Raw genomic sequence first — 20,893 nt, 5'->3', positions numbered from 1 at the left:
CTCCCCAGAGCAGCTTCTTGGCCCTCCCTACCTCCCCTGCACCCCACGGCACTTCTGCCCCCATTCCTTTTCTCTGTCAGAAAGATTGAGATCTTGTTTGCCTTCCTGTTTGCACCTCATATCCATGAACCAGCCGCCTAGGATCTGCTAGACTTAGAAGGAAGCTGAAAACTGTAAAATAACACTATCTTTCCGGAGGCAAGTATTCATTTTTCTCATTGTTACAAAACCTGAAATTTCTTACCGTCCTGAAAACCTGAGTCATTGTTGTGTATCCTGGGGCTGTTGGCACAGGATTTGGGGAGAGTTCTCAGGAAGGGTGGCCTGGATGAAGGAGGAGAATGGGAAACATGGGACAGTCCTGCCGTCCTTGAGGAACTGCACATGGGCCTGCTTTGCCCTCACCAACTCTGGGACTTTGGGGGACTTACTCACTCCTCTGGGGCTCAGAACCATTGTCTGTAAAAGTGGAGATAACATTTACTTTGAAGAGTCATTATGAGAATCAAACTGAATGAGCTAGCACCTATTAAGTTTTTCATACAGTGTCAACAAAGTAGATGCATTATTACTTATATTGCCTCTATTTTTATTTTAAATTCATAACTTAAGCTATCTTAAACAACTTTCATTTTAAAGAAATGTGCAGTTTAGTTTTCATGGTATTTATTTTTCACATTTACCCTCTATTTGGAAATTAATACAAGTTTTCCCTTTATATAGCTTCCCTTTTTAAACAAATTTATATACAGTTTAAGAAGTGGTTGATTTATGGGAAAAAAAAGAAATAATAGTACTTGTGGGACATGGAATACTTTTGGAAAAAGGGACTCAAATAATTGGAGTTTAGGAAACTACGATTTAAGGAGAGAGTGCAGCTAGTCTGTTTCAGTTCATTTGGAATGGAACTTAGACACCAACTCCTTAGCTTTCCCTCCTGTTCAAGGAATCATTTTAGGGCAAATATGCCAAATTCATCTCTAAAAACAACAAAAACCAGCAGCACTATATCCAGTTTCATTATTTATTTTAGGTTTTCAGATTTAACTGGAGATTTCCTGGGAACTCCTGCTTCTCCAGCCTACCCAGGAGGGCAACCTGGAATGCAAGATTAATGATTTCACTTACTAATGGTTGACAGAAATTAGTCTCTGCAGATCAAGGGATACCTTTAATTAAAACTCCAAAAGAAAAATCATAATTAACTAGGTAGAATACTTGTTCATTATAGAAAGATGTCTAGATACAGTGTTAAGGAACTGAACTTCCTAGCTCTTGGTTTCTAGAATGTCTGGGCTATTCCCATATAGAAAGAAACTATCTGAATATCAGATTTTTTTTGAGGTTGGAAGACAACTTATTTTTTGGGGGGCAGACAAAAGTGGGAGGGGACAGGGATGATGTATATATGGGACACGAGCAAGATAGGGCCGTTTTAGGGCAAAACTCACCTCCAGCTCCCATCCCTCACTGCCCCCACCCCGCAACATTTTGTGTTGGCAAAATCTGGTTAAAAGGAACCCCTGAAGACGGATATAAAGGATAGAGAAAAATGAGAGGCAACATTTATTGTTTCTTATGGTCTGGGCTCCATATATGAATTCATTAAATCCCCACCAAGGCTGTATGAGGTACTAATATTATCTCCATTTTATAGATGAGGACATTAAGAGGTTAAGTAATTTGCCTAAATTTAGGCATCACAGCTAGTAAGTTATTGAGCCAGGATTCAGGACCCAGGTGTTTTGCTTCCGGGAATCTGTGTGCTTAACCACATACTAAGCTGCCTTTTTAGGAAGGTCACTAAAGGGCAAACCACAGCCCAGGGGATGTGGAAGGTGAGGGGAGAGAAGGATGCTGTTGCCCAGGTAGCACATCTGGTTTTTCAAGCTGCTAATTGAATCTGTGTAATTGCTAGTTGGAAATTGTTCGTTTATACCTGACCAGAGGAAGGGGTCTGTGTGGCTCTTGAGAGATACGTGACCCTCCAGTTCACTTCAGAAGGGCTGGGGAGATATCTGGCAGAATCATCCTACCACCTGGCAGCATCTCGCTCTCTCTTCCCAGTTCTGTCCCTGCCCACACTCTCTTGAAGTCTGTGTGATGATGTTTCTGGGTGGAAACCGATGACTGACTCAGACCATGGCTTCTCCCACTCACCAGACACACTCTGGAATGATTTAAGGCAGTGACTCCCGAATGGTTTTAAAAAATACACCCACTTACCCACTTCCTCCACTTACTATCAGTTATCTAAAAGGAAGTTACATTCTATTATTTGCAGTTCAAAGTGAACTAAATTCATGCTAAATTTTAAAAGCATATACATATGACTTTTACGAGACATGAGTGATATTGTGGAAGCAAGCAAACAAGATGACAGTGTGATATAATTCTGAAATGCCTGAGAACCATTGGCGTGAGTCCAATTCAAACCAACAAGAATTTTCTCTATTGGCACTATTGACATTTTGGGCCACATGATTCTTTGATGTTGGGGGCGAGCCTATGCATTGTAGGATGTTTAGTAGCATCACAGCACCCCTGGCCTTTGCCCTGAATTTTGTGGCACCACTCTCTCCTACTCGAGTTGTGATAAAAATGTCTCTATAGATGATGGCAAATGGCCCTTCACAGAGCTCAGTTGAGAACCAAGGGAAAAAAGTATATTATTCTATTTAGCCTTTGCAGTAGAAAATGGCACTCCCTTTGAGGATCATATTCTCATATTCTTAATGAGATTTTTCTTAATTACCCAATAAATACGTGAATACATTTTCTTGGTAAAAGATTCAAATAACGCCGATTTACAGATCCAACTGAGACAGTCTTAACGTTCCCTCTGACTTCATCCCTGTCTCCTATGCCACCTTTCAGTTTGTTTTCCAAGAATATTTTTATTTATTTCTTCAAATAGGTTCCAGATATCTTCATTTGGTCCATGGATTGGATTTTAATCATTTCAACAACTTCTGAAGATTCTCTTTCTAAGTTATATGGTTCTAATTTCAACTCACAACATTTTTGAAAGCCCATTTCAATTTATCACCAAGCACACCTACCTCAAAATCTTTTTGTAAGTGTTAAAAAAACAAAACAAAAAAAGCCCTGAATAACCACAGCAAGACAACATGGTATAGACAAGGTTTCCAAAGGTTTCACAGTAGCATTACCTAGAAATCATTAAAATGCAAATTCTCAAGCCTGTTAAATTAGAAACTCTGGAAGTGGGACTCAGCAATCTCTCTTTTAAAATGCTCTCCAGGTGATTCTGAGACTAAAGATTATGAACTATTGGTATGTAGATAAAAGCTCAGATTCAAAAAAATGAATTGGATTTGTAAGAGAACTCCCAAACTAAGGCCATCCTGACTTTCCCTGGTAGAGACAGAATGAGGATCTTACTTTTCCAAACAGATACATTAAGAACTCAGAGACAAGCATGAATATATCACTTTAAATCTTGCTTTACCAGTCCTGACACTGGACGTGGGGGTTGAGGGTTGTTGAAGATAGATTAAGACTTGCCCTTTCCCCTTGAGAAACTCATAATCTAGGATTCAAGAAAGCCTGGTGTCCAAATAATTGCACTGTGGTACGATGGGCAACATTGAAAAGTATGTTCCCAGTGGTCTTGGAGCAAAAGGAAGGAGAAACACACTCTGCTTAGAAAAAAGGAAGGAAAGGGGTTCCAGATAGAAGGGTTGGCACTGCACAAGCTCAGAGGCATGCAAATCCACTTGGTGGGAGAAGACACAAGGGGGAGGGGTGAGGCATTCTGAAGTAGTGCAGTGACCCCAGTGTAGGGGTCACTGGGCAGATTAAAGAAAGTGGTTTCCAGCTGGATTATGAAGGGTTTTTGTCAAGCACCTAAACTGACTTTTACCCAGAAAACTAAAGGAAACTCAAGCTAAAAAAACAAACAACCCAATTAAAAATAATATAAACAATGATTGAATAGAGAATAGATAAATCTCTTGTGCTGAAGAAATTCAAATCACTTATGTAGAGGCTTCACCCCTAAAGAGATGGAGCATAACTCCTGCTCTTCATGTGTGGGCTGCACATAGTGGCTTTTTTCCAATGGGTACGATATGAAAAGGAGAAAAAAGGAGTAACTTTACAGTGGAGAAGCCAAGTGGTCGGGGTTCTCACCAACACTGAGAAGCCACATTGATAGTATGTACTGTTGATATGATGTGATCGGAATGGCTCTTTACTACAATGGGTTGTCCTCCCAGGAGCTCATTCCCTCAGCCAAATCATGAGAAAATATCAGACACATCCCAATTGAGGACCATTTTACAAACTACCTGAACAGTAATCCTCAAAACTGTCAAGGTCATAAAATACAAGGAAAATCTAAGAAACTGTCACAACCAAGAGGAGCCTAAGGAAACATGACAATTAAATGTAATGTGGTATCCTGGATAGGATCCCAGAATAGAAAAGGGATGTTAGGTTAAAAACCAAGGCAATCTGAACAAAATATGGACTTCAGTTAATAAAAATATGTTAATATTGGTTCCTTAATTATGACAAATGTACCATATTAATCTGTTAATAATAGGGAAAATTAAGTATGTGGTATATATCTTCACAATAATTCTTTAACTCAAAAACTGTTCTAAAAAGCATCCAGGGAGCCAATGAATGGAGGCCCACAGAACACTGATATCGTCCTTTTGTGGTGTTCTAGGAAACGGTCCGTTAAAAAAAGGAATTTAAACTTCTGAACTCTTTGAAAGTTGTAGTGCCTGTTGCTTGCAGACATTAAGATGACATCCTGCAAAAAAGAAAAAAAAAAAATCTCAAGGAGGGAGATGGTTGAGAGAAGGGGTGTGTAACATGCTCACGGACTTTCGAAGTTTTGGAGGCTAGTCCTCCAGAGTACCTTAAATCCTGGCAGTTTCTTGGGAATGCTCGGGCTCCCTTCCAGGATCCTCCTGCTCTCCTGTGATTGGACTACTTCTGCCATCCCGGTGTTTAGTCTACTGGGCAAAGGAGTGAGACAATGATCTCAGGTGGATTCGTTTTCTATTGTTGGAACAAATGACCACAAACGTAGTGGCTTATCTCACTGAAGCTTTCCAACACAGCTGTCTAAAATATTTTTGTTACTTTTTCATTTTTATAGATAGTAATGTATCTAGGTTTGCATAGTATTAAGAGGTGGACTGTGGTAGATGGTCTCCGGAGATGGCCACCATGTTCACCTTGTACTGCTTTCTCCAAGAATGTTATTTCAGAGAGAAATAAACTTACATTTGTTTAGGTCACTATTATTTCAGATCTCTGTTAGAGCACCGAAGCTGTATTCTAAATAATACAACCTCAAAACATAGTCATTTTCAAGTTCTATTATTTCTACCTCTGTAACATCATTCCTGTCCATCCCATTCTCTCCATTCCCACTGTCATTCCACTCATTTCTTTCTTTTTCTGTTTCCAAAAGAGCCTCCTAACTGAGCTGGTCTCTAATCCAGTGGTTCTCAAGGCAATTTTGCCTCCTAGGGGCTATTTGGCAAAGTTTAGAGACATCTTTGCTTCTCACAACTGGGCAATGGGGGTTCTACAGGCATTTTGTGAATAGAGACCAGGGTTACTGCTAAACATCCTACAAGGTACAGAATAATCCTCCATGACAAAAACTTATGAGGCCTCAAATGCCAGTAGTACTGAGAAATCTTGATCTGATATGTCCTCCACACTCTATCCGTGATAGGTTCACGTTTCAGATCTGACCCATGCTCCTTATAGTGTACACCTGTCAGACGCAAGGCTTCCTACCATCTTTTGAACAGCCTTCCTATATTTTGGGAAATTCCAATATTTTACGTCCCACTTCCTCAGAAAAGTAGTTTGGGCCTCAATTTCCAGTCTCCTTTGCAGCCAGGACTCAGGCATGGGACTTGGTCTTTCTCAATCAGATGTAGCCCTATGAACCTTTGATTTAGAAGTGAGCAAGCTGAGGAAAAAGGCTCTTTTGGAAACTTGGCATTTTGCTGATGCAGGAGGCTGCAAAAGTGTGTGGCATTTGAAGGTGGCAGCCATTCCCCCGTGGTGATAGCAATGGCAGCAGTTTCCTCCAGCGTGGGGTGGGGTGGGGTGGTAGCAGCGATCCTAGTCATGGTAATTTCCTCATCAGGCCAGTTCTTCAGCATGGTTCTGAGCTTCATTCCTGGAAGCTTAGCCTGGAGCCACTTCTCCAGTCCTCCCCAGAATTCCCTGAGCTATCTGGTATCATTTTAACATGTTCTTTTCTGGCTTAGTGACCGGCTTAACTTCTATTGCTTAGAACTAAGCCCCCTGGTAGATAAAGACGCCCCTACTTAAAACTCTCCAATAGCTTCCCATACATTCTAGAATGCGTCCCAAATCCTTCGCTTAGTCCAAGGCTATTTTGTATCTGGGGATGTACCCTCTCTGTCCTTTACCCTGGCCACACCGAGACACCGTGATCCTGCCACCTTTCCTCAATCCCATATGGTTTGCCACTAAAGAACCCTACTGGCACAGCAAAGCTCCTCAATATCCTCCAATCCCTAGGATTTTCTCTTCTCTCTTTCATAAACAGAGACACTATTACACTCTGCTACAAGAGCTGATTCACTCAATTGTAAACTGTATCAGTAGGAACATGTCTTTTCAATCTTTGAGTCCCCAGCACCTAGGATAGTATCTGGCACAAAAGTGATCAACACATTTCTTTAATGAATCAGGATGTGGGCAAGTACCGCCACCTATTGGGAGAAACTTTATTCAACTCTTAAGATTTGGACAACACAGGGATGAATTTTAGCTACTTTTCCCCTCATCTAAGCTACCATCAGCGTCATTATTGTCAGGTCCTATATGGCAGCCAGCCTCCCAGATGGAACCCGATGGTCCCCGTCTATTGACTGGTATTCATGCCTTAGGATTGATCCTCCCACACTGAAGGGTTGGTTTGTGATTAGTAGAATATGACAGAAATGATGGTATGTGACCTCTGAGGCGAGATCATAAAAGACGTTGTGGCTTCTGCCAGTAGTCTCTCTGGGGTCACTTGCTCTGAGGGAAGCCAGATGCCATGTCATGGGGACACTCAAGTGGCCTTATACGGGGGTCCGTGCGGTGAATAACCTCTCCTGCCAACAGTTGTGAGTGAGCCATCTTGGGAGTAGATCCTCCAGTCCCAGTCGAGACTTCAGATGACTGCAAACTTGGCCTACATCTTGAGTGTAATCTCATGAGGCCAAGTCGGAACCACCCTGCTAAGCCAGGCCCAAATTCCTGACCTGTACAAACTATGGGGCAGTAAACACACGTGGTTTTCAGCTGTTAAGCTTTGGGGTGATTGCTATGCAGCAACAGGATACTAATACACTCTTCCACATACGTAGATCACTGACCACAAGCTGGTTCACATTTTGCTGTAACAGGAGCAAATGACCGGAGCCTGAACTCAACCTTAGGCTTCTCAGAGCAGACGCCGCAGGCACTGAGCGCCGCGGAAGAACTGGGCTAAGAGCCAGGCACACCTTAACCTTGCGGAGAGGCCAGGTGTGTCGTCTGCAGCATCCCTCTCAGCGTTACCATTCTCCAGGTGCACCTGGACGGAATGGGCACAGCCAAGGTGTGGAAGCACCGTGACGCCCGCAGCCCGCGGCAGGCTCGGCGCCTGCGCAGTGTGCTCCTCGAGCTCCCAGGCGGCGCCGTTGAGCGCCGAGTCATCGATCGTCAAGTTCCCGAGCGCCCCGGCTCCAGGCAGGACGCCAGCCGCCCGCTCGCGGGGTGAGCTCCAGAGGGCGCCCTCAGGAGAGGGGCGAGTGCTCCGGTTCAAGAGACCGGCCCGCAGCGCGGCCGCCGTGGCGGGGCCTTCTCCCCGTTACACCTCAGCAGCCCTCCAGCACCGGTAGTCGCCGTTTCGGCGCCGCCGCCGCTTGAGGCGGGAGCTGTCCGGCCGCGCCGCCGTCACCGTCACCGTCACCGTCGCCACCTCCGGGTCCAGGCCCTTGGGCCCCGCCGCCGCCGCCGCCGCCATGAAGCTGCGGGTGCGGCTTCAGAAGCAGACCTGGCCGCTAGAGATGCCAGAAACGGAGCCCACGCTGGGGCAGCTGCGTGAGCACCTGAGCCAGGCCCTGCTGCCCACCTGGGGGTACAGGTAAGCGGCTGCGGCGCGGCGCGCGGCGGAGCGGCGGTGGGACACTTCGGGCTCCGGGAGGCGTGCCGGGTGGCGCGGGCCTTGCCGTCACGTGAGGCGGGCAGTGAACGCCGCGTCGCGGGCCTGACGCCCCCGGGACTGTGACGCACACAGGCCGGGCGGAGAGTGGCGCTGGGGTCCCGGCTCGCGGAGGACATGGCCCAGCGTCGCGGGGACTCCGATCCCCTCCAGGGTGAGCGGGGGCTTCCGTTCTTGCAGTGAAAGAACCCAGGACTAGGCTAGCACGCAACTTTGTTCCGTCCTTTCAAATGTAAAGTTGGACATTATGGATTTGGTTTAAACCTTTCCAGGCGCTCAGGGGTTTACACTCACCAACTCCAGCTGATGGGGTATTTCCGTTTAAAAGTTTGGGAAGTATGAGGAGGAGTGAGCAATCGGCCCTCCATCCGAGGCCGTCTGAAACTTGTGCGGCCGCTGCGAGGCTGCAGTCATCTTAGGACTTCATTGAACGTTTACGTGCCAGGCGCCGCGGTGCCCACTTTGACTTTCCCGCTGCCAAGTTTTACAAAGTACGGCGTGTTGGCGTGTCTCAAATCATGTTATTATCCTGGGCGAGATGTTGCTTTTAGCTAAAACTAAGGCAGACGTAGGCCTTATGATGACTCTGGAGAGCTTGCAGTTTGCGGGCAGTGACATTAAGAAGTAAAGGATCATATTCTGTTATTCATTTATGGGGCTGCAGATGAGGCTGCTTTGTTTCCCCAGGGTATTTTCTGGGGACAATATTCTGGGAATAGAGGGGCAAAAGTAACGGTGGCCCTCTTCAAATACTGAGCTAGAAATTTGGAATTTTGTACTAAGGAAAGAATAAAAAACAAGTTCGCAGGGGCTTTTTAGGTGAATTCTTCACAAGAAAACCTTTGTTATTTAAGTGGCTCTTTTTATAAGACTTTTACAAACTAAAATTTTATTTTTAGGAAATTCAATAAAATGAGCCATATTATGAACTTCTCACCCATTCATTTTTTCAGATTAAGGCATTATTACATTAAAAATAAGCCTCATTTTTCCCCCCGAATTACGAGAAATAAAAACAAAATGCGGTATTGACATAACTCCTTTAAACATTATATTAAGTGACATACCTATTGTTATTTCTTGGTGTTAAACCTAAGTTGTTTTGCATGCTGGCATCACTACCCTTCCACAATTGTTCAGAATTAACTTGTCTTTTTAAGGTATTTTAATCTGTATGTATATATATATTATTATTTAATTAGGCTTGAAAGCGTGTGAAACCCAATGACGCTTTGTCTACCCAAGGGCCCCAGTTAGTTTCTCTTTCAGGTTTGTTTTTACAATGGAGGGTGGTTAACTGGAAAGAATATAAACTTCAGCTTGTGAAAGGAAATTCATTCTTCTGAAAGTATGTTCATTTTATAATAAATGGTCAGTTTTAAAATGTCCATATGACATTATTTTTAAAATGTCTTTGCTGAGCAAGTGGATCTGGGGTTGCTGTAAAATATTTTTTTAAATATTTTATTTCCTGATGAACTTAAGTTTCTTTTTCTTCCCCCCCCCCACAATTTCAGAAAACTTTTTTTTTAAAGCCTCTCCTGGAAAACCATGTATTATTTTAGAAATAGCTCTTCCCTTTTTCTATAGGGAGGAAAGCTTGACATTTTTATTAAGCAGACAATTCTTTACCTTTTCTATAAATAGATTTTTGAATGAACATTGTATTAAAAAAAAATACAACCTTTTGCTGTGACAAATGATCCATAAACACATAGTTCATTTGAGGTGTTTCTCTTTTTTTCTACCAAAGTTGGGGTGGTATTTTTCTGGGCAGCTGGCAGATTTCAACATTTATCAAAGCGTTTGAAAATAGAAGCATATAGCTACTTATTTTCTAATAAGCAGGAATAGTTTCTAAAACCTCAGTAATTTCTCAAAGACACTCTAATTGTTAAGAAAAAATGTATTTATAAGTGAAAGAAAAAACAATGAATTTTTTTCAGCACTTTTGAAAATGCAGCTTTGTAAGAAAGAATAAACAGCATGATTTTCAAAGGACTTCATCCTTTCACTTTTCAAAAAGTTAATGAAGTCAGCATTAACTGACTGAGTGTAAATGCCTTATAAAATAGTCTACAATGGTTTGTTAATTATTCCTCACCACTGTGCGGTGGAGTGATGGTTATTCTTGCAAGGTCAGATAATCTGATTTGGAAAGGATAGGAGTTCATCGCTGCAGGATAATTTGAGCTCTTAGCTTGTTTACCAGTGAGTTTTTGGATTTGTGCTCTCTTCCATGTAAAAGACATCATAACTGGTCATCAGTAGGAAGCGGGAACTTGTACTTATCGGTAGGATGGATGAATTTGTACTCAGCCATCTACATACACAGATCTAACTTTCTGTGATTATGAATATTCATTTAGGACATGGGTCTAGTATTTTGGAACCAACGTAAGCTAACCATCCTGTAAGGACATTGAATAGATACCCCAGATTTCAGTCTCGTGTTGCTCTTCCCAGCTAATGTTAGTTTGCATTTATTTCACAAATACTTTTCTTTGCCAAGTGCTGCAGATACAGCTTTGAACTAAACAGGCAATATACCTGATCGTACGAAACTTAAGTTCTAGTGTGGGGGTGGGGAAGAGAGACAATAAATATATTTTCAATAGTGGTATTGCAATAAAAATAAAACATGAGGATAGAAGAGAGTGCTGGAGGCTGGGTGGCAGGCATCTCTGAAGAGGTGACGTTTGAGTTGAGATCTGAATGATGAGAGTCAGTCAGTCACTTGAAGACCTAGAAAAGCACGTGCAGAGGCCTAAAGGCTGCGATAAAGTTGATCTGTTCTGAGGACAGATGGAAAGCTCATGTGAATAGAGAATAGTCAGTGAGAGGATGGATGGCACAAGATGGGTGAGGTAGGAGAAGCAGGTCCAGGCCAAACGTGGGGCTTTGGATGCCCCATTAAGGATTCTATGCCACGTTCAGCCATTGGAGGATTTTCAGCAGAGGAATGATGGGATGTAATTTATATTTTAAAAAGACTGTATTTCATTGAGTCTCAGTTGCTGTCACTCTTAAGACACGTTGTTATATGTAACACGGAAGGAAAAAATGCTGTCAATTAATTGAGCTGTGATATGTCATTGATTTTAAATGAACATCCCTATTTCAAAGATGTCAAAATGTTAAAAAAGTATGTCTCTTACAATTTATGAAAACATGGATTAATGATAGAGAATTTCTGTATCCCCTCTCCCAGGCTAGAATTTTAGCCATTAAAAAATCTATAACCTAGGTATTTGGTGATAAGAATGAATAATTTTGATAGGTTTTCCAAAAACTTTAGCTTCCTTCTTATTTTTGTTTTGTTTTCATTACTTAGTTTTTCTAGGGTCATACTATGTACCTTGTATGTGTTCCAAATGTATTACTGAGGATAATTGTAATAGGTAGCTCTTACCATCCTTATCCGTCTTTCTTGGCAGTTCTGATACCCGGTTTGCAATTACATTGAACAACAAGGATGCCCTCACTGGAGATGAAGAGACCTTGGCTTCATATGGGATTGTTTCTGGGGACTTGATATGTTTGATTCTTGAAGATGCCATTCCAGCACCTAACTTCCCTTCATCCACAGATTCAGAGCATTCCTCACTCCAGAATAATGACCAACCCTCTTTGGCCGTCAGCTCCAGTCAGTCCAGCATACAGGATGAACAGCGGAGTGATTCATTCCAAGGAGAGGCAGCCCAATCTGATGTCCGGAATGTTGACAGTATGGTGGGTATTGAAAGCAAGACGAGAGATGGGTAGTTAATAAATCATACACCCCAACTGAGTTTTATACCAGCCAGGATAATCATCACCAGTAGATTGCTAAATGCAATCCAAACTGCTAACTGCCCGGATCAGTATTGGGCGGCATGCTGAAGAACCCAGTTTTTACCAATTTATTTTGTTTAGACACTTACTCCTTCAGATAAGTTATCCCTTGGCTTCTATTGTTGCCTTTAAACTTATGTTTCCAGCTTTATTTCTGTGGTCTACTCCACTCACTAAGGCTATATATAAGTCCAATTATTTCCAAATGATTTGCAGGGCATTTATACCTGGATTTTAAAAATTACTACCTCAGATCTACATGCCAGCATAAATTTGAAAATATGTGCAGTGATGTTCTCTTCTTCCCAAGTCAGCCACCGTCTGTCTGTGGTACTAGTGTTTTCCTGAGCTTAAAACACTAGTCGAGTGATTTTGGACTCCTTACATCCAGCCCCTTAACAAGCCCTGCCAGTTTTTCCTTCCCATTCCAAGCTTTCAGTGTCTGTTCTTCAGTCTACCTAGGTTCATCTTCTTCCTACACGTTTTTGATTTTGTTGTTCCCTTGCTCTTTAGTTACTCTCTGTCATATTTTTGAATTGGAAAAGACCAAATATCTCCAGTTCAACCCTGTCATGCTGCAGAGGCGGAAAATGTCCTCGTGTTGAAGGCTTTCTGAGACGTTGCCACACAGTCTTTGCAGGGCTACTTTCTGTTCTTCCCTCCTGTAAACTACCATCTCCTGTCAGACCAGACTCCGTATCATTTTCCCTCTGCCAGGCAACACATTCACGTGCTCGCAAGTGCGCGCGCGCACACACCCACCGCAGTGACCTCTCCCTGCCTTTGCTCTTGCTCTCACCCAGCCTGTAATCCACTGCGTTTCCTCCCTCTCCTGTCTGTATCTACCTTCCAAGGCCCTGCCGACCACAGCCCAGTCATTTTCTTTAATTTCTCTTTGTTACCTTTATTGCCTTGTAAACAGCTCATTTATTATCCCGCCTTTTGATTTCTTGTGTGGCACAAGTGATCACTTTATCACTTAATTGATACCAGTATATATGCCATCTTGTTCATTGTTTTGTGTGTGTATACTTGTCACTTCAACTTTTTTTTTTTTTTTTGTGGGCCTTAAACATGATTGTGCCTATTGTGTCAGTAGTATAGACAGATATTAAAAAGTACTTTTTAATAGGTTTGTAAATTAGGAAAATCATCTATGTCCAGATTTTTAGTGATAGTATCCAGAGAAATTAAAGAAGTTAAAAAAAGCTTTCATAAAGCTCAAATATTTTTATGATTTTTTTTGAAGAAATTGTTACGTATTTCTGTGTTTCTGTTTTATAGAGATAAACGAGAGCCACATCTTTAAATTACATTTCTGAATCTTTTTTGCTGATGGACTTCTTCAGAGATTCTTGTAGAAAGGCCCATTCCCTTTACTTCTGTGCACTATTAAAATCGTCCAATAAAATGGAACTTTTCATAGTATATGTGATAGTTACTTTACTGGTTTCTTTTTGGAAAATTTTGAGAAATTAATATTGCCTCAAGGTAGTAATTTAAGTTCTAAAAGCATGGCATTTTGTATTCCGAGACTTTTATAGGGTGTCTGTAAAATCTTAGTGTGGAAGCTGAGCTTGAAATCTCATAAATAATGCTCTAAATACTTGAAACAATAGGGTCTGCTAATTAAATGTAGAATGGAGCATTAGGCAGGAAAACAGATGGGCAAAACTTGGAACAATAGGAAAACTTTACTCTTGGAGTTAAGTGTAAATTAATTTTCTTATTTCATTATGTTTGGGAATTCATTTAATACCTGTTGAGTCTTTAGTGGGAAACTGCATTTTAGTTATTTGTTCCAGTTGTTTGTAAAATGACATCTAACAAATGATCTATTCAGAGAGGTGGTGCTGAGCATTTTTTTTTCCATTTCCACATTTGTGAAGAATAAGACATATTTTTATCATATCAGAATGGCTCAGAATGTCTGGTTCTTATGGAGTGGGTTTGATAAGCACACCAGGGGGATAAGGTTTGATAAGCTCACCAGGGGATTCTGATGTCTTCCTCGTACGTCATTATCAGTTTAGGGCAACGCTTTTTATGTTTTTTTCCCCATGTACTCATATTCTCTCCCACATAACTGTCAGTGAGTAGTAAATGGCCAAGAGTTAGGCATAATAGATAGGTAAGAAGCAGAGAGCCAATACACTTTATAATTTAATTAGGTGTTAAGTGGTTCTAATAAGTAGTTTCCATTTGTTCAAAATATGGTGGAGCCTCCTTTTTAGGTAGCACGAATTGTCATTGGCCACTAGGTTTTAACGAGCGAATTTGGATCTTTTCCATAGGCCGTCAGAGCTTAGGTCCTCAGGGATTTTGGAAGAATAGCCTCATGCTGCCTTTGACTCATACTGTGTACTTTTAATTTCCTCTCCCCCTTTAATGGAAATATGAACTTTAAAAAGAAGAAACGTGCTTTGCATTAAAAGTTGAACACATGCTCAGGAAATACTTTTTGAGCAAAATTAATACAGGTAACTTAGTCTTACTGAAGGAGTGTATTATGCCTAAAAGCCCCAAACTGTTGAGTCTGGTGGTCTTGGTTTATTTCAAATTTTTATTAGCTGGTAACCTTGATTGTTTTTTAATCTGAGACACAGCACGTATAAAATGACGACATCATGTGTCTTGCCTATTTTATAGCATTTTCATGTGGTACAAATGAAAAAACACTGAAAACAAAAACGTGAAATTGTAAGATATCCTTCTGCATTTGTTCAAGCATTTGTTGAGTACCTACTAGGTGCCAGGTACTGTACTGGGGTTACATAAATGGGTGACACGTAGTCTGTTCCTTCCTAAGCTTGTAGCCACGGTAGGATGTACGTGTGTACTTAGAAAAGTGCAATACAGTGTGATGAAGCGCTGTAACCAAGGCCTTTCCAAGGCACAGGGGCAGTCTGTATTACCTTGTGAAGAGGTGGGGATGCTAGAGTGGGGAGGCAGGGGCTGGCAGAAAGTGAACTTGGTACAGAGTCCGGGATCAGGTGATGAAGGACCTTGTCTGCTCAGGAGTTTGGATTTTATTGCAGGCCTGCATTTCTCAGCGTGTCCTCTATGGAAAACTTGTTTCATGAGATCATAAGTAAGTGTTAGGGGGATGCTGAATGTAGAGGGAGGATAGTGTTTCTTGGTTAAATGCTATGCGCACTTATTATTGGACGTCTCAGAGCTTTATAATGACAAAACATGTTTTGTGAATATGGAGGGTAAGGCTAGATGGCCACAGCACGCGGAATTTTCCAGACTTATTGTAGACCTCTTTTTTTTTTCCCCCGAGAACATCTAGGGGTCACATTTCAAGGCACAATTTAGGGAAATGCTGCTGCCCTCATTGGGGGCACACTGGCAAGTTTTAAGCTGGGACATAGGACATAATTGGATTCTGGCAGCAGTGGTGGACTGTACTGGAAGACACAGAAGTGGAGTCAGGATACCTGGGGAGGCTGTTGCTGAAAGTCAGGAGATAAATGATGAGCCTGAAGTACCATTGGAGTGTGAAGGGGCAGATTTTGGAGACATTTAGGAGATCGATTCAGTGGGCCTTTAAGAATGATCAAATTGGGGGTGGATTTCGTTAGGTAGAGGGAGAAGTCTAGGATGATTGCCAGGTTTTTGGTGTATCGGCCAGAATTAATGGAGATTAAGAATTTGGGACGGAGGAGTAGATTTATTTACATAGGATTTAGATTTATTTACGTAGGAGTAGATTTATTTACATATTTATTATGTAGGCTCCTTTACGTAGGAGGGCTCACTTCAGCATGCCCCACCTCTCAACCCAATAATGTGTTTGGCTCTGAGCCCTAATCTCAGGTCACTTGAGGATACAGGTTATACCGTGTAAAAGTAAACGTCTTTCTAATGAATTCATTGTTTTGTTATTCTTTTCAGTCAAGGCCTAGTCAGAATTTTGAAGCCGAGTCAATTCAAGACATTGTGGACATGGAAGAAGGCCCGGGTTTCTGCCCCTCGGAACCAATGCTGTGCAGTGAAGCCGTGGAAGGGCAAGTGCCCCATTCCCTAGAGACCCTGTATCAGTCCGCTGACTGTTCCAGTCCCAGTGATGCCTTGGTAGTGTCCATACATCTTCTCATGTTGGAGTCGGGTTACCTACCTCAGGTGAGACGGCAGGCAGAGAACCAGCTTGTTAGGGTTTAAGTTTCCCATTGGGAAAGGGGGTGTATCAGTAACCATCACTCGGGTGCTGTGTCCTCTGGATTCCCTGGTAAATATGGTTGGCTGTTGATTGTAAAGTGCTGAACAGGGGGATTGGCACACAGCAGGTGGTCAGTAAATGTTCCCGTCCCTCTTGCCTTCTTTTTTCTCCCTCATTTGTTTTGTCAGTTTTTAGTTACTATTATAGAAGTGATGACAACTCTGGTTAAAAAAAAAAAAAGACGAAAGATTATATATGACAATATGTAGATAAAATGTAGTCAGTGGGTGTGGATTGGGCATGCCTCGATAGGTGGCTCCCTGGGTTATTTTTTTATGTTAATGGCTCTATGAGTTACCAGTGACTTAATAGGATTCAGTTAGGAAGATGGACATTGCTCTTACACTGTAGTTGCTTATCTTCATTCGTTACCCATTTGATAAGTGTCTGCCAGTGTCAGGTGCAGTGCTTTGTCTCTGTTCTCGGGTCGCTTATAGAGTGGGAGAGAGACAGGTATACAACCATTATACATATTGGTTAAATTCTAGGGGAGACTTACACATACATAGGATGCCAGAGATTCACAGAGGAGAGCATTTAGAGTTGAGTTTCTCAAACCTGAATGTGCCTGAGAATACCTGGGGATCTTACTAAAATGCAGATTCTATTTAGTAACTGTAGGGTGGAGCCTGGGATTCTGCATATGTCCACACGGTAGCGATGGACTACGTTACGAGTAACAGAATAATTCAGTGATCATGGAACTCCTGCAGCATGCATGCACCGAGCCAGGAATTAGGATATAATGACAGCCCTCTGTCGGAGTCCATAAGTGGGAGAGAAATAAGAGGAAAACTATAATGTATTATGATGAAGAACATATTACAAGTATGTAACAGTAGAAATATGAACAGAATGGTAGGGGATAAAAGAGATGCAATGACAAACAGGAGTTTTTTGGAAAAAGGCATCACAAAGGAAGTGCTATTTGAGCTGGGGTCTTGAATAACGGTATGGCTTTGTAGGCAGAGAAGTGAGTTTTTGAAGAGAGAAATCAGTCCCTAGCTCTGATGCCGTTTTATGTCTTTAAACAAAAATTTTGATGGAGAATAGTCTATTGTAACGTTTTTTTATCAAAATTTTATTAATAGCAATATGAGTGATATGACAGATTTTATTAAGGGGACCATATGGAAAGGATGCTTATTTCTAGACAAGTTAGGGGCTTCCTGGATTTTTAATCTTTTTGAGAGTAATACCTTTATTCATTGTTTGTTTCCGTGTCATTTCATTCCCCAGGGGACAGAAGCCAAAGCTCTGTCCATGCCAGAGAGCTGGAAGTCGGGTGGCGTGTATAAGCTGCAGTACACGCATCCCCTGTGCGAGGGCGGCGCTGCGGCTCTCACCTGTGTGCCTTTGGGAAACCTCGTCGTCATCAACGGTAATCTGGCGGCATGGCCATGGCTGTTGGCTTATGGGTCCTTCATGTTTCTCTTCAAATGTTTTGGAGCCGCTTCATTGATTGGCTGTCATGATAATAGTTATGCGTCCTTCTCAACTTTGTTTAATCACTAGACCATTGATAACATGAGTCTGAAAGGCCATAGAATACGGGTTGATGTTTAGGCCTGCGCTCTTGGGGCGCCATACTCTTTTGCTGTCTTAATCTTGTCATGTTTTTGCTCCAGGGGAATTGTAATAGGTGTGAGATGAGTTATTACATAAGAATTCTCTGAAGAATATTTTTTCTTTCTTTATGCCTGTGGATAGCTTTTTTATTTTTATTTTTTAACCAGGTTCTCAAACTATGATGTGAGGGATGACATTGAGCTGGGTCACTTTTTATTCAGTTTGGCCTCTCTGAACAGTGTAGGAATGCATAGAGACACTGCTAAGGGTTGTGAGGCCTTAGAATGTGTGCGTTTTATTCCTCTACCCCCAAGAAAGTCACTGAATAGTTTCTTTTTCTTGTTCTCCTCTTTCATATTAAGAAATTTCACTGGGACAGCAATACTTCCCATTTTTGTATTTCATTTTAGCTCAGATGCCACCTACAGGTCCATACCAACCAACCACCAGTGGTCTTATGGAACAGTCTCATAATCACACATTCTGCCGATGCATCTGAGTGACTAGAACCTTCCATTTTCATTCCATTTTGATTTTTGAGGTTTATCCTCGTAGCTAGATCAGGCAGTATGGTAAGATTGGAATGACTGCATTTTTCATTTACAATACAGCTCATCTTTTGTAGCAAAGGCAGGTGCTTTGGTAGCTCAGTGGTTTTCACCCTGTTCAGCAGCTGCTAGTTTGTGCTGAGATGGAAGCAAGAAGGAAGCTTAGTAGAACGAACCTGCCTCTGCTTTCACTTTGAGCAGCAACGTGTTTGTTTCATTAGCGAGGTCCCTTACAAGATTCTGTTTGAAAATAGATTTTTTTCTGCTAAAATTTGTTTTGAAAGCCACTGACTTACACTGTCTTGATCTTTGAAATGAAAGATAGTTCTAGGTGCCTTATTATGTAATTTCTGCTATTGCCTTTTAATCACTGGATTATTTGAAATGTTATTTGAAAGTCTTAGAATGTCAGGTTTAATAGCTTTGGTGGTATTCTGCCTTTGTCAGGACTTGAATATCTGATGGCATCAGGACCTAGCAATGTTTCTCCAACATTTCATCCCATTTAGCAAATGTAACTTTGGTTGGGCGTTCTTACACGCAGAGGGTCAACAGTTTCTGCCTGCATCTAATCATTCTGCTACATTACATCATAACTCGCAGGGTTGAAGTCACCAAGTAGTAAATGTGAGGTTGGAATTTTTGCCTCAATTTCATATAAAAGCACTTGAACAACATGTGTAGAATAACCTCTATTTACTAGTGTCAGGACATTTAAAGAGAATAGCTGCTGAATATCTTGTGATTGCTCAGTTTCCGACATTTTGTTCCTTTACTCTTCTTGGCAAATCAGCGACTGGCAGACTCCTGTGGCAGACAGCCATTCTCGGCTTGGTTCTTTGAAAAAGAGCAGTGTGTCTTTAAATCTCTCCTTCACCCAGGACATCCTGCTTGGTGCACGTGGGCCTCCGCACATCACTGGCTCTTTCATGGCATGAGATGAAGTGTGCCTTTGTGTACCCTCTGGTAACATCACGGGTATTGGTCTCTTGGGTCTAGAGAGAGATGATGCTGTGGAAACGAGCAGGATTCGTTTAATAAACAAGGGAAGACTCATTGCCAAGGGTTAAATAAAAAAATAAGTGGCGTTTTTAGTGCCACTGTTAGAAATAATGAATTTATTGTGTTTAACTGTCTTCTATTAATCTTGTTGCATGTTCAATTTCTAATAAGCTGCTGTTGGTAATACTTAGTGGATTTTACATGAAGGTGCTTACTGTAGTTTTTTAAAGGTAGTATTTTAGAGTGATTTTTAATTTAATGCGATGGCAGGTTTACACTTTGGACTTTGCTGTGAGGGAAGGAAGCAAGCATGGAGCAGTTTATTTTGTATAATATGTCTTTGTGTATTGGGGTCAAGGAACTGCAACGCCATACTGAAAAATGAAGGCAATTGATGAAGCGACAAAATTGTTCATCCTCCTTCTTTTGCTTGTTTACAGCTACACTGAAAATCAACAGTGAGATTAGAAGTGTGAAAAGGTTGCAGCTGCTGCCAGAATCTTTTATTTGCAAAGAGGAATCAGGTAATGTAACTATGATTTAACATTTGGGATGAAGCTCTGAGAGGGTCACTTTAAAAAAACTGAAAGGTAATGTTCAAAAGACTGAAAATTTCTGAATGAGATTAAAGCAAATTCAAAACAATGTTGCAGAGTTTCTGTTTCTTTCCTGTTTTTCTTAGGAGCTTGGAATGATGGATTATATTTACACTGCCAATATGTAACGACACCAATATGCAATTCATTGCACACTATTGATGCTTCATAATTTCTGGATTAATCTTTGCGGATTTTTCTGGCATTGTATTTAAACTGTATGGGGAGAATCTGTGTTTTGTGGAAACCATACAGTGCAGGTTCATTATCGAAGATGTTCGCTTAAACCTATATACATTTGGTTGCTATTTGATGCAGGGTGGAACTTTATCAGAAGCTTGCATTCTAGGCAGTTTTGCTTATATTCTATAAAATTATTAATAGACACAAAGAAGACAAGTTTTCCTTTTTCAGGTAAACCCAAAGGATGAGAGGCGGGTAGGTGGTGAAAGGAGAAGAGATGGGGTGGAGCGGGAACTGACATCTTGTAAGGGCTTGTTTTGATCCTTTACAGGTGTTACTCCATTTCACCCTCATAGTAAACCTCAGAGGGATTTCAAGTCCAGACGGAGAGTGGTGTGGGGTAGTGGGAGATGGCAGGTAAAGGAGTGTCTTTTCAGGGACTTCCACCTAGATCTGGACCTAGAGACTTGTTAGTTCCCACCCGTGAGAGACTGACTTACATGAACTAAAACCCAAAGCAAAAGGAGCCATCAGAATATAGTTGACCTTTGAACAACGGAGGCTTTAGGGGTGCCTCCCCGCACTGCAGTCAGAAATCCACGTACACCTTTTGACTCCCCACAAACTTAACTACAGTGTCCCTCAGTGTCCACGGAGATTGGTTCTAGGGCCCCCACGGATAGCAGACTCCACGGAGGCTCCAGTCCCTTTT

At 41.8% G+C, this 20,893-nt stretch overlaps 2 protein-coding genes across 13 annotated transcripts in view; one reads left to right on the top strand and one right to left on the bottom strand.

Moving 5' to 3' along the window:
* Positions 1-7,663, bottom strand: part of BPIFC (BPI fold containing family C) — a 47,913-nt gene extending 40,250 nt beyond the window's left edge. For 6 of the 11 annotated variants that reach the window (XM_088796886.1, XM_088796918.1, XM_088796891.1 and 3 more), the window contains exons 1-2: positions 4,895-7,626; positions 245-4,786 (exon numbers count right to left, since the gene is read on the bottom strand). The gene's annotated coding sequence lies outside the window, so the exon portion shown is untranslated. Of the gene's footprint in view, positions 1-244; positions 4,787-4,894 lie in introns of all 11 variants that reach the window. The other 5 variants (XM_088796911.1, XM_088796915.1, XM_088796894.1 and 2 more) reach the window with 5 other exon arrangements.
* A 93-nt stretch (positions 7,664-7,756) lies between these two features.
* Positions 7,757-20,893, top strand: part of FBXO7 (F-box protein 7) — a 26,253-nt gene continuing 13,116 nt past the window's right edge. The window contains exons 1-5 of one of the 2 annotated variants that reach the window (XM_019728424.3): positions 7,757-8,146; positions 11,662-11,956; positions 15,959-16,186; positions 17,523-17,664; positions 19,843-19,926. In XM_019728424.3, coding sequence (XP_019583983.3) covers positions 8,025-8,146; positions 11,662-11,956; positions 15,959-16,186; positions 17,523-17,664; positions 19,843-19,926 — 871 coding nt within the window. In that variant the 5' untranslated portion in view covers positions 7,757-8,024. Of the gene's footprint in view, positions 8,147-8,237; positions 8,379-11,661; positions 11,957-15,958; positions 16,187-17,522; positions 17,665-19,842; positions 19,927-20,893 lie in introns of those variants that run through there. The other variant, XM_019728425.3, reaches the window with a different exon arrangement.

Source organism: Rhinolophus sinicus, chromosome 1, assembly GCF_057876585.1.
Source record: "Rhinolophus sinicus isolate RSI-liver-muscle chromosome 1, RSI-T2T, whole genome shotgun sequence".
Taxonomy (NCBI): Eukaryota; Metazoa; Chordata; class Mammalia; order Chiroptera; family Rhinolophidae; genus Rhinolophus; species Rhinolophus sinicus.
This window is presented reverse-complemented; position numbering and strand designations above follow the sequence as displayed.